The 16492-nt window shown below is 48.3% G+C and overlaps 1 protein-coding gene across 4 annotated transcripts in view; it reads left to right on the top strand.

Moving 5' to 3' along the window:
• The window catches only part of FGF13 (fibroblast growth factor 13), a 208728-nt gene that overhangs the window by 164141 nt on the left and 28095 nt on the right, over positions 1–16492 (top strand). For all 4 annotated transcript variants that reach the window (XM_053955349.1, XM_053955352.1, XM_053955350.1 and 1 more), the window contains 2 exons: positions 250–360; positions 4331–4434. In XM_053955349.1, the coding sequence (XP_053811324.1) occupies positions 250–360; positions 4331–4434 (215 nt within the window). The remainder of the gene's footprint in view (positions 1–249; positions 361–4330; positions 4435–16492) is intronic.

Below are 16492 nucleotides of genomic sequence, written 5' to 3' on the forward strand. Positions count from 1 at the left end.
TGTAATCGAAAGTGGCATTTAATCATTTTGGCAATTGATTTCATAGTCATAAATTTGATCTCAGCCTAAATGAAGAGTGTTGCAAAGCTGGTAGCCCTGCTTTTGTTTTGGGTCTTTTTCTTACCTTAGCCTTGAGAAGGAACCTGAAGATTTGATTTTCAAATTGTTTTTCAATTTGTTTTTCATCCTGCTCACTTGGAGTGGCACATCAGGATTTCCCACGTTAATCTCACTGTTGTTTTTTTGCAGAGCCTCAGCTTAAAGGTATAGTAACAAAGCTCTACAGCAGGCAAGGATACCACTTGCAGTTGCAAGCAGATGGAACAATTGATGGAACAAAAGAGGAAGACAGTAGTTATAGTAAGTGACACGAGAATAAATGGTGTGTTTGTGGACTGTGGTGTCTCTCCCCCCCGTGCAGGTCCCCTCAGAGCTGCTGTCCTGGGGTGGCTGAGTGAGTGGCAGCAGCACTAACACCGTGCTGGCAGCACAGAAGTGCTTCAGATTTACTGGGTCTGAGAGAAATACAGATAGAAATCACTTACAGAAATAATGAACCAGAGGAGGTAATGATGACACATGTGACAAACAAAGCAAATGTTATCTCCATGGTAATCCAGAGAAGTTCATTGCTGTCCTTTGGATTTTATTAGATTTTTTTTTTCGGCAGGGAAAATTTGCTCGCCTACTCAGAGCCTGAAATAGAATAACACTATCTCCACTCTCACACAGGGGCTCATTCAAACAGCGCCGTGGTATTTCACAAACTGGGACTTCAGCAGCATTTTCAACTTCACATTTACCTATTATTATTATTTGTTACCTCTTCTAAATTGTGCCATCAACTTTCAACCAGCTTTCCCTCAGGTTTTCTGTGAAAAAGCTTTGGGCATTTTTATTTGTTGTTTTTGTCTGGGTTTTTTTTTACAACTTTGAGGGTTAACAGAAAACAGGAAAATATGACTATAGCATTGATTTGGTGTGTGAAAAATGCTTAAGGGTCTCACACAGGTAGACAAAAAGATTTCAAGACTGGTAAAATAAGGCAATGTAGGAAACAATGCCCTGCAGAAAGTGTATGAAGGTCCAGGTGGGCAAGCCAAGATTGGCTGACCTCAGAGAAATGTTTATGTTCATAAATCCAGCTGTGGCTGCTGCCTCTTCCTGTGCAGCTTCATTTCTCTGTTGGCTTGTACTGCACAGAGATCTTGGCAAAGATCATCTCTCCCTTAGGCATTGCTTAGCTGTTCATTAGGAGGATATCCTTATCCTTATATCCTTATTTAAAACAATGCAAATGTAATAGGGAAAGAGTAGGATGCAAATTGCTTTGGATTATTTTGTGCTGATGCCAGCTGATCACAATAGGAAGCAATTTATTTTGCTGTAGCTTCTTCGCCACCCCTTCTGTCATATCTGTCCACATGAGGGGCATGTCCTAGCAGTGAGGTAACCCCTCCATCCTGCTGTCCCTCTGGGGACTTGCAGAGATGCTCTCTGTGCCTCTGCTGTGGGTCCTGGCAGCGGTCACAGCTGGGGACAGGTCACTCACTGCTCTGGGAGCCAGAGCTGGACGTGCTGCTGCTCAGGGAGTGGGCAGCCTGTTCCCCACAGCCCCTTCCCAAATTCCAGCAGTCTGTGCCACAGCCACTGCTCATCCCACTGCAGTGTGAACCAGCTTCCAGTGTGCCTCAGCCTCGTCCTGCCTCGAAACTGAGCCTGGACATGTCTGCAGGGGAAACGAGTCCCAGTGCTGAGAGCAGCAGCCGAGCACTCCTGGCTCAGGAGCCAGAGCACCCACCCACAGCTCGGGTGCCACAGCAGGGCACCCACCCCTGGCTCAGGTGCCAGCCCGCTCGGGCAGGAGGGCTCAGCCTCAGCTCTGCCCCTGGACAGCAAAGCACAGCCAGGAATTCCTTATACAGCCCATCCTAGTGGCCTGTGGCAGCTGTGTCCCTGCTGTCCCAGCTCGGTGGTACCTCTGTCCCTGCTGTCCCAGCTCGGTGCCAGCTCTGTCCCTGCTGTCCCAGCTCGGTGGTACCTCTGTCCCTATTGTCCCAGCTCGGTGCCAGCTCTGTCCCTGCTGTCCCAGCTCGGTGCCAGCTCTGTCCCTGCTGTCCCAGCTCGGTGGTACCTCTGTCCCTATTGTCCCAGCTCGGTGCCAGCTGTGTCCCTGCTGTCCCAGCTCGGTGCCAGCTGTGTCCCTGCTGTCCCAGCTCGGTGGTACCTCTGTCCCTGTTGTCCCAGCTCGGTGGCAGCTGTGTCCCTGCTGTCCCAGCTCGGTGCCAGCTGTGTCCCTGCTGTCCCAGCTCGGTGGTACCTCTGTCCCTGTTGTCCCAGCTCGGTGCCAGCTGTGTCCCTGCTGTCCCAGCTCGGTGGTACCTCTGTCCCTGTTGTCCCAGCTCGGTGCCAGCTGTGTCCCTGCTGTCCCAGCTCGGTGCCAGCTGTGTCCCTGCTGTCCCAGCTCCGTGGCAGCTCTGTCCCTGCTGTCCTAGCTCTGCCCTCTCCTCAGCTCTTGCTGACAGGTCTGCAGCACTGTTTACAGTGGAGCCCGTGCTCAGACCCTCGTGCTGAAAATACCCCAACACCCGCCCTACTTGTAAATGTGCCATTAAGAAATCACCTTGCAGAAGTGCCCTGCAGGTTCTGCCTGGGTGCTGAGCTTTAAACCCTCCTCTCCTGCCCACACAGAGATCAGGTGCTGCTTTTTGGGGCTGAACTGCAAAGGACCCATGTCCAAGGGAATATTTTCTCCCCGCAATAAACTCAAGCATTTGATAGAATGAATGAAAAATCCTTTTTCCCTAGTGAAAATCTAAGTTTCTTTTGCCAAAAGCTGCACAGAGCCGGAGAATTTTCTTTGAGTGAAGAGCAAGTAATGGGTGTTGATTTTGAGCTGGAGGTGGGCGTGAGGAGGGTCTGCATGTGTGGTTTATCTGCCTGTACACTCGTGGCTATGAAAGGGGAAGAAAACCAGAGATGTTCTGATGCCCTGCGTTTGTTTGTTAGTTCTGGATAGCCCACCTCTCCTGCTACGTGTGACCACTGTAGGAAGCGCAGTGCTCAAAGGTGCCCCAACCTCCATGTGCTCTTGACAGCCCCAAACACAGAATTTAGGATCTGTGCTAAATGCTGTCAAGCTGCACATTTTTTACTTAAATATGACCATTTGGGGGTTTTCTGGCTTAAAAAGGAATTTATAATGGGTCATAATTCTTGGCCATAATTTTGAAAATAATAAAAATATTTCAAATTCATGATTCGGTTTTAAATTGGCTTTGGACAGTGACCATAAATATCAAACTTCAGCCTGAAGCAGACCAGAACTTTTCAGCCAAATAATAAATCACTGGAAATGAGAAGTAATTTGGCATCACTTTATCCTATATCTGCATTTCTGCCACAGAGTGGAAGGACATACTTTGGGTTATGATAATTTTCTTAGCTCTCCTTTATTTTTAATCCTACATATTGAACACAGAGTACTGTTATTCAACTCGTTATTTCTTGTGTTCAATTTTAACATATCCATGAATCCAGGCTATGGCAGAGCTTTGCTTTTTTCCTTTTCTTTTTTTTCTTTTTTTTCTCTTTGCCACTTTGGAAACCGGAATCTTCATTTTTTGAAGAGTTGTTTCTGTGCTTATAAATACTGCCACTATTAGCATGTGTACAAGCAGAAATGCAAGCAGAACATTCAAAGCAGCTCAATTTTGAAAGCACAGATTTAGGGGTTGATCTAAAGAACATGCTGCCCTTTCATTTCATTTTGAAGTTATTTAACTCTGTTTTTTCAAACCCATTCTCCTCTAAAAAAGAGGAGAAATTAAACCCCAATGAGTTATAAGTGGAAACATTTTGAGATGCTAATGATGGTTTTCAACTTTTCTGAATTTCATCTTCTTCCTTCCTTTTGGTCAAAATGTTTACTGACTTTGAAAACAAATTTTGATTATCTTGAAAATTTTTTTGTTTGTTTGCTTCTGGATTGCTTCTTGCCCTAAGTGGCACAAGAAAAGCGCCCTAACAAAACCCAAACAGTGTTCAGAGCTGGGTTCTGCTCACGAGGCAGGTAAGTTCTGTCAGCTGGCAGCAGTTCCCCTCCTCAGGAGAGGGAGATGCACTGATACCTCAGACCCTGCCTGAGCTCCTGCTGGGAATTGCTGTCAGAGGACATGGGGGTAGAAGCATTGCTCTGTAGCACCCACAGAAATTAATGTATGCATGAAGAGGCCTTTTCTATTTGGTTCTGGTAATTCTGCTTCCGTTTGCTATCTGATCTGCCTACTCCAAAGGATTAATTCTGCTCTCCATCTCCTTTCTCTCCTAGCTTTGTTTAACCTCATACCTGTGGGTTTACGAGTGGTGGCGATTCAGGGGGTTCAAACAAAATTATATCTGGCAATGAACAGTGAAGGATACCTATATACATCAGTAAGTAAACGTTTTATTTCTCTTCTCAGTGGAATTGTGCTAAATGAATAACTTACTGTTGCAAGGGATCTGCTAATAACCTATAAATGTGAGTTTGGCAGCAGAGTCAGTGTGGTGGTGATAGCCTGCTTCTGGTTTATTCATCTTTTCCATCAGGAGCACCTAGGGATGTATGGAATCAAGCTGTGGTGCCTTTGAATAATCCTGAAGTGTGAAATATGAGAAAACCTCCCAACCAAAACCCCGAACAGAGAGGATCCTCTCTCTTGGTCCCTGTGAAGTGACTGGGCTGATCAGAGTGGGGCACTGAGGGCAGGGGACAGCTGGGTGTGTCCCACACCTGCCTCAGCATGCTTTGTGTCTTCCTATAGAATCTGTCTTACTGTAAGTAAAAGGAGGTGGAGAAAGTAATTCTATTCTTTTGTTTGGCCAGGATTTTCAAATGGAAATTTTATGGTTTCAAGTAGGTGAGTGAGTAAAGAACAGCTTTATTAGTAGTTTTGATGAAGAATATCAGTTGATAATTTTCAGTGATGTTTCTCACAAGAGCAGACAGTGTTTTTATTTAAAAAAAAGAAAAACTTTTAAAATAGACCACTTTTCAATTAAAAACATTTAGCTGAACTATCTTCAGGAGTTTTAATTATACAGTTTTAATAGATTTTTCCCAAGGAGGAAAATAGAGGAAAATGTATTCTATTATCTACTACAAATGATTCTCTTCTATAAAAGATTCCCTTAATCCTGATAAAAATTAAGCAAACTTATTCAAATCTCTCATTTATTTTGCAATCCTGACAGCTGGAAGCAGGGGCAGCTTTGCATATTTTTTCTCTTTCTGTCAGAGCAGGAGCAGATCAGGCCTGGCAGCGCAGGGACAAAGGAACGTTCCAGAGAGCACTGGGTTTGTGCTCTCAGTGCAGAAATCTCTGCTTTCTGGTGGTGCTTTGTGCTTCCCTGCAGAAATCACCTCTGTCTGGGCAAGGGAAGTGGGCAGGGTGAGGATAGCCACAGGCAGGGGATTTACCTGCAGCGCAGCAGTCCCTGCTCGCTGCCACACAGCCCTGAGCCCACGGCACCTCTGAGATGATGAGCATCACTTCCAGTTCCCCTGCTGGGGGGAGAAGGGGCAGAATGTGACCCTGATGTAGATTAAGTGCAACTTCTAGCTTGATATGCATCTTAGGCAGAGCTCTGAGATTCACTTGGGTTGTAATCTTCATTCTTTGCATTGATTAAGGGTAGTTCTTCACATGGTTATATTCCCTTGCATCACGTCTTCCTTGGATCCTTTAATGTCTTTGAATTCCATAGTTGATGTCATTGCAAAATTAACTGGTGACATCTCTCTATTTCCCCCTTAGTAACAGTGGTCATTTTTGTTGCCTTATTAGACAACTTTATTTTCTTACATTTATTTTTTAATCTCTTGAACTTGATGGGCTTGGCAAGGCTTTAAACAGAATTCTGTTGTGTGGTTTCCCAAATTCGTACTCTTAAAATCTCTTCACAAATACAGGTGTCCACTTAATTTTGATCTACTTTTCTAAGGGAAATTGTCACCCAAGTTCTCAATAATCTTGGGTTTATCCCCTGCTGCCTTCTGGCTTGGTTGTTCTGTTCTTTGCGATAGTCACAAGAAACTCTTGGGGGCAAAAACCAGATCTTGTCCCTGTCATTGATCCATGGGAATGGACAAGGGCTGGTGAGGAGCACCTGCCCCTGCTTCAGGCTGCCAGAAATCCATTTCCAGCACTATTTTTCAAGTGTTTCAAGCATTATTTTGCTGATAATGGTCCTTTCAGCAAGGGATGCAGTCTGACAGTCTGATGCATGGGAAATGAACTCTATATTTTGGGCTGTATTCTTGGTTGATATAAATGAGTCCCAGGAGAGCTCAGCTGATTTATACCAGCTGAACACTCACCTGTTCAAGGAAAGCCACCAGGGAGTCTGGGGAACAGATCAGCTCAAGTAAGTGACATCCATCTACACATCCTGAGGATTTCAAAGCCCCTGCAGGGATGTGTTCCTGAATGGGATTTGTCAGGAGCGGACAGATGGCAACATGGGATTGATCAAGTGCAAAAGCCCCACAAAGCACTGACAAGTTCCTGAAGCAGGAGAACAGGGGAAATAGAAGGGCACTAAACTGTAGATAACCAGAGCAGATAGTTGCACCATTTCCAGAGAGCAATGAAATCAGCACTGGTGAAGCAGTTGGATAAGGGGAGAGATCGTTGTGGTCCCTTTCAGGATCACTTGGTTTGGGCTCTGTTGTGAGCCTTGTGTCTGTGCAGAGGGCACCACAGTGCCTGCCTCAGAGGCAGCCTGCACTGGGGTTTGCCTCAGCCCCGTGGCTGTGCTGGAGAAGGAGGTGAATTTTCTCCATGGGGGGATCAGTGGTGTATCATAAATCTGCAAAGAACAGATATCTGGAGTTGGCTGCCAGAGTTTATGGATAGTTTGCAGCATCTGTCAGTTAGCAGCATCAGATCAGTGAGATCTGTAGGGTAATGATAAAAGCTTCTCGGGGACAAGGCAGCAATTCAGCTAAACAAAAGAAAGATAAACTAAGAAATCAAATGTGCAGTTCTCTGTTACAGGGGCACGTGGAAGTCCTGGCCTGCAGGGAAGGGAGGCCACAATGTCACATCTCCAGATCACAGAATCCCCATCTGAAATGGTTTCTTTCCCGTAGCCAGCGTCCTCCAAACTCCATGGCTGTTGGGTGACTGCTCCTCCCAAGCTGAACCCACCCTCAGTTTTATTTGGAGGGACCTTGTTAGGAGCTATTTGGAGCCACAGCCCCTGGTGCTTGAGCATCCTTTCCCCGTGAAAGTACAGTGTTTGATTCATCCTCTCACACCAGCACCGTGCTGCTGCAAGATGACTTAGGCAGCGTTATGGCCTGCTGTCTTACGTAACCATGAATCATTTTGTGGTTTAGGGTGGCTTTTATTTCATCTTATTGCTTTCTGTGAACGACCACGTCTTTCACATGATCGCCATATATGCCCCACATGAGTTTTTCTAGTTTCATATCCTGTGAATTCGTGTGTTGTTTGGTTGTCTTGAACATTTTAAGGGTGTGTTTGGCAGACACGCAGTCCTGGAGCTGTTGCTTTCTCATTAAGTGGTGGTGATGTGACAGAGGAGGCTCCAGCGATGCAGAGCAGCAGTGGGTGACGTTCCTCCAGGGGAAGGCAGATGGAGGTGCAGGGAATTGGGTGTTCTGCATAGGCTGAAACAGCCCAAAATACACCCAGTTTAAAAAGCAGCCTGTGAACCTCCAGCCATGCATTTTCCATGAACCATCATGGTAGAGTTTTTCAAACCATGTAATGACTGTCAGTGAAATGCATATTTTTCCTATAGAACATTTCAACACAGGCGATTTTGTGCTTGTTTCTCCTGGGTATGCTGTCAGAAACAGTATAATTAAATATGTGCTGCTCTTTGCACACTTCTGGCCAGTCTCAGGAGCAGTGCAGCTCAGCTTGGAAAGGGGGTTCATTTCCCCTGTAGTCTTGCTCTGGGTTCCTGTGTCTTACCAAAGCATTTCATTTCCCAGGGTCATGGGCAGTTCCTCACAGCTTCTCCCAGGCTGGAGGGAGCCCTTTGCCCTGCCCATGTGTGGCAGGGACAATCTGCCCATCCCTCCTCCAGCCCCCCAGCCTAGCTAGGGGCAGTTCAGGGCACTCAGCCTGCTGGGGATGGCTGCTAGGAAAAGGTGTTTATGCTGCCTTTGTTACCTGTTCTGGGATGAGTACTTTTGGTTTAATATTGCTGCTGGACGTGGCTTCCTTTTGCCATTTCTCATCTGCTGTCACTTGGTGCAGAGCTAGCAGGGGTTTAGGGAGCACTTCGGTGTAAAACCCTGGGCACAGCTGTGTGTATCATTTACCCTGAGAGAGCATTCAGCTAACATTGTCCTCTGTATGTAAAATAAACTGTCATATCTACGTTTGGTACCTGCACTGAAAGTAAATATTGTGTGAAGCATGCACGTTGATGATAGCCAAGAGAACTGAAATGTGATTAAATTCACAGAGTGATTCAAAAATTGGTTTTGGTGAGTTGGAGAGAAGTTTGTGCATATTTTAATACTGAGCAGTGCAGTGGAGACCTGCTGTAGCTAATGGGAATGGCTGGGGCATTTATAATGAATTACTGGCAAAGAGCATTTTTCCACCTCAGGGAAATAGCACAAACCAAGAGATAGGGGAAATAATCAAAAGCTTCATCTGGTTAAATTTGCATGTCAGTATAAATCATTTTTTACCACGAATGCAGACTACACCTGAATACAGCTGATTCTCTTCAGTGCCAGTCTGAGGTGCAGATCCTTGTTTTTCTGTCCCTGCCAGCACCTTGCCCTGTGGCTCTCCCCGGGGCACCACAGGCTGCTGGTGCTCCTGCCCGGCCCCAGCCTCCAGGCAGGGTGTGTGCCTGGCAGGTTTTGGGGTGGGTGTGAGCTGGGCTGCCTGCAGGGAGCTGCAGGGTGCTGCTCACAGACGTGTCCCAGCTGCTGAAGGGACCTGCAGCCCCTGGCTGAGCTCCCCCAGCCCGCGTGGCCCTGCTCTGAGCTGTGGGACACTCCTGGGGCCGTGTCCCGGGGGAAGCAGAGGTTCCTGCAGCAGGAGGAGAGCTGTGCTGCTGCCAGTGATGGGGGCTGGAGGGATGGTGCTGTTCTTCAGGTGCTTGTCTCTGGGGGCACCAGTGTGAGCCCAGATTTCTGGGGACAGACTGCCTGTCTCCAGCAGGGAAGCGCAGATGGCATAATCCTCCCACGGGAGAATTATTAGGAGATTCAGCAAGCCGAAGGTCTTGAAACTATTATGCTGCTTTTCTCTACAAGTCATCCCCAGGCATCTGAAATCCCGAGGTGCTGCTGTGCCTCCAGCCCCTGCTGGAGCTGAGGCTCTCAGCTGCTGCTCAGCTGAGGCTCCCTGAGAGGAGCCCAGGCAGGCAGGGGTGCCCCAGGGCTCTGCTCTGATCCTGGCACACCTGGGCAACGCTTCCCAGCAGAGCTGCTGCTGAAAGTCATCAGGGAAGCTGCTCTTTGTGCAAGAGGAGTTTAGTGCCCTGCAGATAAATAGTACACGTGCAAAGAGACAGGAGGCTAAAAGTGCATCCTCTTCCTTTGTTGGTCATTTGCTCATCAATGCCAAAGTCCTTGGGTGAAAAGAAAGTTTTTATAGACTCAGACTTCAGATACTGCTCAGAGCAGAAGTTTGGGACTCAGCAAGCTCAGAAATGGGGCAGAAATGGCAATGTAGCTCATAACACCCAGTTTCTCACTGGGTTTCTCACTGCACTTCTCACTGGGTCACAGTGACACAACGCTGCCATGATGACAGAAAAAAGCCTTGGCAGAATTTGGAGTTGGACTCAAGTCTGAGATCTTTGCACCTTGGATCACACTGATCATTTTGAACAAGGGGTTTTGGCCCTGGACCAGCAAACAAGGAATCCTGAATTGCAGGGCTCCCAGGCTACTCCCAGCACCTCCCTGTCACACTGCAAAACGGGTTTGGCAGGCAGAGTGGTGAGCAGATGAGGGCTGGAGCTGCAGAGTGCCAGGAGAGCATTGCCAGGTCCTGACTCCACTGGATGTGGTGCTCAGATCACCAAAGGACGGCTCGCCTTGCTGGGATTCAGCAGAGCCAAGGAGAAAAGTGCTGCTTTTCTCTCCTCAGTGTGGTGTAGGTGCTACACCTCAGGACCAGCAGCGTAGGTACCTGTGGGGTGTAGAGGTCCATGCACACCAGGCATGAGTGCCTGCTTCTTGTAGAGCTGGGCTCAGTTCACTGGGAAAATATGTATGCTAGGATTTATGTGGATTTTTGAGGTGTTGATTATTTTTCCTGATCTGTGTCTTCAAGTTCAGAAGCAAGCTCACATTCCAAACTGACTCTGTTTCTTTAGAATGTGACTTAATTAAAAGAAAATACCATTATGAAACCTTGGCTTCTTTCCTGCACCTGCCTTTCCTTCTAAAAAGGTGTCTGCCTGCTCTGGGAAGCCCAGAAGGGTTTCCCCTCCCTCTGGTGCTGCAGGCTGAGCTAATGAGCAGCTCTTGTCGCCGTGACTCAGCAGAGCCCCTGCCTCAGCTGCCGGCACGATGGCTCAGCCTGTCTGAGGGTGAACATCTGAGCAGGTGCTGCAGTAAGACAGGCTCCCAGGGCTCCCCAAACCAACAGGAGTGGGCTGGCACTGGAAACTCGGAACTAGAGTAGGAGCTAACCCAGCATGACACTGCCATGGCAGGGCTCATCACGTTTATTAAATTCACAGAAGTGTTTTCCACGCAGCTCCGTGTTCAGCTGGGAGCTCCGTGACGGGATCCCATCATCTGTGTGGCTTCCAGCACCATTAGGTAAATTCCTGAAAGGAAAATGCTGCAAAGTACAATGGTGTTCTGCTTGGCTTGGAAGTAGCTGAGGGTCCCAGCCAGCAGAGGCCGGGGCAGGGTGCACAGGAAGGCAGGATCCCCTTTTGCTGTGCTCTCCCCTGGCACCTGCAGCTAGCCAGGGGGCTGAGAGAGGTGTGCCCTGCCTGCTCAGTGCTGCTGCTCATCCTTGCTTTGGGGGGTGCTTTTCAGGAGGCTGTTGCTGCTCCGAGGAGAAATCCCCCAAGTGTTCAACCTGGTCACAGGTGGATGGGAAAGGTGGTGAGGGTGGAGCAGGGTGAGAATGGCTGCAGGAAAAGCTGAGTGAGGAGGTGGAAGTGTGCCTGCTCCTGGGAGTGCCTGTGCTGCAGGACAGCACTCGGAGCTCTGGCTGTTCAGCAGTGCCAGGACAAACAAAATTCAGCAGTTCTTGTGCTAAAAGTAGGCAAAGGGCAGCCCAGCTCCAGAATTGCTGTCCATCAATCCAGGCTGTCACCAGCAACTGATCTGCCATGTGGGGTATTGGGAACAGATTTATTGAACACGTTGTGTCTTTTTATCTTTATGTAGCCCTGCAGTTACAGCAGTGCTAAGAGGAGCTGAATTCACTTCTGTTCTACTTGGCAGCCTCCAGAGGAATGTTTACTGCTCCTGGCCGTTTACATCCTTGCAAGCCTGCTAAAAGCATCTTTTCCTTGCAGAACTTTTATTGCAAAAGATGAGGTGCAAAAACTGAGAATCCAGCTCGACTATGAAAGTTCACATTGTCAGCCAAAAGGCTTCTTTTGAAAAGAGCACTGAGAAATACTGATGGGGAGTCAGTGGGGGAGGAAAAGGAGTGCTTAAAGCCAAGATTCAGAGTTCCATGGTTGCTTTTGAGAACTGCAGCACAACTGGAGGAGGTTTCCAAAGGAAGCTCTGTCACTTCTGTCCCAGTCTGAATGCCATCCTCTTGGCATGACTCCTGTGTGCTGGAACCAGAGCCCCCTGTAAGAGTCCTGGAAAGCAGGAGAGACCTTCTGTGTGGCACAGAGGACACTCAGGAGCAAAGGAAATGGAAAAGTTGTCATATTTACATTCTGCCCTTGAAGCCTTGGTCTCAGAAACTAACTGTTCCATAATGTAGTTCTTGGAGTTAGACCTGCTGGGTTCCTGGATGGGAAATATAAAAAGGGCCTGGGAAAGGAAAAAGTCTCTTGAATAAGAATTGTATCAAGAAACTTGCATTTCTGTACTGAACTGCTTTCATTAGGCAATCTAGGATTGACAAAGGAATCAGAAATTTCAAATGGATTAGGGACTCTTTGGATATAATGCCTATATAATAGCTTTTACCAGGGAATGGGATGGTCTAAATAGTTGAACTAATAAGGCCTTTCATATTTTACATTCTGCTGATGCTACAGGTGCCATCACATTGTTTTTCATTTTTGTAATTCTACCCAAACAGTTCTGAATATTGAGCAGTATGGTTCTTCTAAAATGGAATCCACTGGGGAGCTAAGCAAAACAGGCATGATAATTGGTGAAGTGCAGTTCTGTTTATTTAAAGCCTCAGGAGGTATCTAAAAATCAGAGAGCTGGGTTCAGAATCACAGCACAAGATGCTGTCTGCTTTATCAAGCAGCCTCCCCCTTTCTTTACACTGATTACTTTGAATGCACAGAAATAAGGGATCAATTTAGACCCTCCATCCTCATCCCCAGAGCATTTTCAGATGTTAAAAAATCCTGTAATGAGACAGCAGTGTTCCTCTTGAGCCCAGCTATTGGTGGGACGTTGCATTTGAGCTGACTGTGAGTGGGCAAATCTCTAAAGATTGTGAGCACGTTTCCTCGAATGGCAGCTCCAGAACTTCATGTTTTAACAAAATGGGTTTGGGGAACTGCAAAGAGTGGGCTGCTCCTCACCCTGCCAGTACTCGTGTCCTCCAGCTAAACTAGAATACAGCATTTCTAAAGTGAGGATATCTGGTGGAGCTGGTACATGAATTAGAAGCAGAGTTTCATAAATACAAAGGTTTCAGCTCAGGTTTCAGGCAAAAGTTCACATCAATTCCCATTCTGTTCTCGTTACTTCACACCAGTGTGCTCAGAGCTAGCAGAGCATCTGCTGCCAGCTGAGCCATATTGACACTGACAGAAGGCACAGTAAGCTCAGAGTAAATAACTGAATGATCTGAAACAGAACAAAAACCATAAGAAATTCTAATAAGTGAAATAGACACAGTTTGAAGTGCAGATCTGTTCCCTTCACCTGATAAACTAAGAGTTTTGTGGGCTTGATATTGCAAATCCTTCCTCATGTAAGTAATTCTTACTCATGCAGTTTCTTTGACTGCCAGCCAGAGGGAGAATTAATTTATCTCAGTAAAATTTTCAGGATCTGGACAAGATAGACATTGATTTACAATATGAGATTTCTGTGTCATTAAAAAATGAACAGAACGTTTGGGAGGCCTGGGAAACTTAATGACTAAAAAAGTGCCTGGAGCCAGGCTCCGAGGCCAGGAGAGGCAGAGCAGCAGAGCCCTGGTGCCCTGGCTGCCCACAGGGGTTCTTCTGTCATGGGCCAGCCTTTGGCCCTTGGCTTGGAGCCCTCTCTGGCTGCAGGCCCAGGCAGGAGCTGGGCTGATGTGGAGCAGCCCAGCAGAGGCAGGTGTGCTTCTGTTCACAGTAATGCCCTCCCCAATGCCTGGTGCTGCTTTTTCCCTTGGAGCTGCAGCTTTTGGTGCCTCTGTGGGATGCTGGCACTGCAGGTGGGGCAGAGGCTGCAGCAGGGCTCAGCCAGGCTCGGCTCAGTTCAGCCAGGCTCAGTTCAGCCAGGCTCAGCTCAGTTCAGCCAGGCTCAGTTCAGCCAGGCTCAGCCCAGCCAGGCTCAGCCCAGCACTGCAGGCAGGCTCAGCTCAGCCAGGCTCAGCTCAGCCAGGCTCAGCTCAGTTCAGCCAGGCTCAGTTCAGCCAGGCTCAGCCCAGCCAGGCTCAGCCCAGCACTGCAGGCAGGCTCAGCTCAGCCAGGCTCAGCTCAGTTCAGCCAGGCTCAGTTCAGCCAGGCTCAGCCCAGCCAGGCTCAGCCCAGCACTGCAGGCAGGCTCAGCTCAGCCAGGTAGCTCAGCCAGGCTCAGCTCAGTTCAGCCAGGCTCAGTTCAGCCAGGCTCAGCCCAGCACTGCAGGCAGGCTCAGCTCAGCCAGGTAGCTCAGCCAGGCTCAGCTCAGTTCAGCCAGGCTCAGTTCAGCCAGGCTCAGCCCAGCCAGGCTCAGCCCAGCACTGCAGGCAGGCTCTGCACACCTGGGCCATGGGCAGGGCGCAGCCACGGCTGCCCAGCACCACCCAGCAGCTCTGGAAGCTCTAAACTGGCTTTAATTTGTGCTTTGGCGGCCTCTGCGTGGAGCCCAGATCTGACGTGTGCTCTAGACAGAGCTGGACTTGCAGCACGGGCAGCAGAGCTCAGCACGGACTTCCTTGGGCTTTTTCTTGGGGAAATGACTGCAGCTGTGGAAGGAAAGACCTGGAAGAGCTTTATGCAAATTGTTGATTTCTACCACGTTAGTTAATTGTTTCCCAAATTTGCATTTCAAATCTGTGAGATGCCAGAAAACACCTGTACTAAGTGAGGCACTAACTGTTTATATTTCCTTTAATTATACTTGTAGGAGCAGTACCAGAAGGGCAAGCACTTACTATAAATAACCCGTAGCTCTTAAAATGAAACCAAACCTTTTCTTCCCAAAATGACGTCCAGCAGCCATGGCAGGGAGAACATGCCTCACCCACGTGGCACTGGTGGTTTCTCTTGCTGAGCAGCACTGCTCTGGAGCACAGAAGGGCCCTGTTTGTGCACCAGCTCTACACCAAGTCCTCCAGGGCTGGCCTTGGAGCCGTTTCCCCAGGAGGAACCCCCGAAGATCTGGAATTTCCAGCTGGGAGGGAGGCAGTCTTGATCTGCCAGTGGCTTGGGAATATCTGTACGAAGGAAATCAACCTCCTTTTGTGCTCTTTGGGGAGAAGATGACTACAGTCATCCTAGCTTGGCCATGGATCATCTGATGAAGCTTCATTTGCTACCCAAAGCAAACCTCTGCACTTGCAGCCCTTCATTTTGTTATCGCAGCACTGACAGTAAAAGAAAAGTTTCTTTTTCCTCTGACAGTCTTCTAAGCAACAGTTGCTTCTCTTATGAAACAACTGGAGTTAATGTGGGTACTTGTGATAGCTGTGGCCTTTCCTTTTTGATACAGCAATTATTCAGTCTGTAGGGTTTTTACTGACTCGAGCAACGTTGGTAAAATTAAGTTGTCATTAGGCTGATGCCTCTGGAGCCATTTGCTACTGTAAGGCCAAATCCAAACATCTCTACTCTTACTCAAAACAAATGTTGGGTAACCTAAAGGGGGAAGTGCCCTGTGCCTTGCAGGTGCTCAGGTTGTCCCCTGTACATCACCTTGTCCCTGTGGTACCTACATCAGGGTCACACACGTTATGAAGAGAAGAGCTTGAGCCTTTGACTGATGTTTTGGCATCTTTGACTCTCTGCCAGAGAGTCTGGTGGGGTTTTGCAGGTCATGTAGCTCTTAAACCAAAATCTAAGCACTTTTCAAGTAAAGCCTAGTATCGAAATCGTGGTTCCCATATAAGTGCTGAGGGTTTCTGTTCAGGACATATTCCCCCTTCCTGCTTCTCCGCTGCCCCAGCGCTGTTTCCCAGCTGGATCTGAGCACAGGAGTGTTCCAGCAGCTCAGTGAGCCTCAGCCATCCCCGAGCATCGTGCTGTGGTGTCTGACACCTGGGCAGTCCTGGGGACACCTGAGCAGTCCTGGGGACACCTGAGCAGTCCTGGGGACAGCAGTAAATCAGGCTGAGCTGGTGAGCAGGTGTCCCCTGAGCAGGTGACATGTCTGGGCCAGCAGCAGGAGCACAGACTGAGGGTGGCCAAGGACAGAATTCAGGTTTCCCATGAGATGGGGTGAGTTTTTGTTCCTCCTGGCTGTGGCAGGCTCGGTGAGGAATGAATTTGCTTAGGAGCAGCAGTGCAGTGTCCCCAGAGCCCTGCACTGTGTGAGGCTGGCACAGTGTCCCCCAGCCCTGTGTGTCCCCGTCCTGCTGCTCAGGGCTCCCACTGGCACAGCCCAGCCCCTGGGGAGCACAGCTCTCCCCGCTGGCACTGGCAGTGCCTTGGCTCCCTGTCCCAGCCCAGGGAGCTGCCAGAGCTCGAGGCAGAGCCCAGAGAGCCTCCTCAGCTGGAGCACCCCAGATCCCACTCCTGCCCTGAGGTGCTTTGTAGGCTAGTGCTCTTCTGGGGTGGGCATTGATTCCCCACACAGCTTTTTTGGGGGTCAGAGACTAAAAAAATCCATCTGCTGTCGCTGACCAGTCACCAGCAAAAGGTGTCTGCTGCCAGTGCCCTTCCCTGAGATGGTACAAGACAATCTCATTTAAGGTAGGGCAGGGTTTATGAACAGAAACCATTACTGATGAAAAAGAAAAGATTAGTTGAGAAAGAATTCTGACCTGCACAGCCTTGTCTTATCTTTTAGTCTCTTTTTTCCTTGATATTTTCTGCTCCAAGAGTAAAAACTTTAATATAAGTCCTACATTTTTGCATGCATGCATATTCAGGGTTGTAAATGAAAGGAGGTTGACAGTTTTGCATTTAGTAACTTCACAC

Source organism: Vidua chalybeata, chromosome 14, assembly GCF_026979565.1.
Source record: "Vidua chalybeata isolate OUT-0048 chromosome 14, bVidCha1 merged haplotype, whole genome shotgun sequence".
Taxonomy (NCBI): domain Eukaryota; kingdom Metazoa; phylum Chordata; class Aves; order Passeriformes; family Viduidae; genus Vidua; species Vidua chalybeata.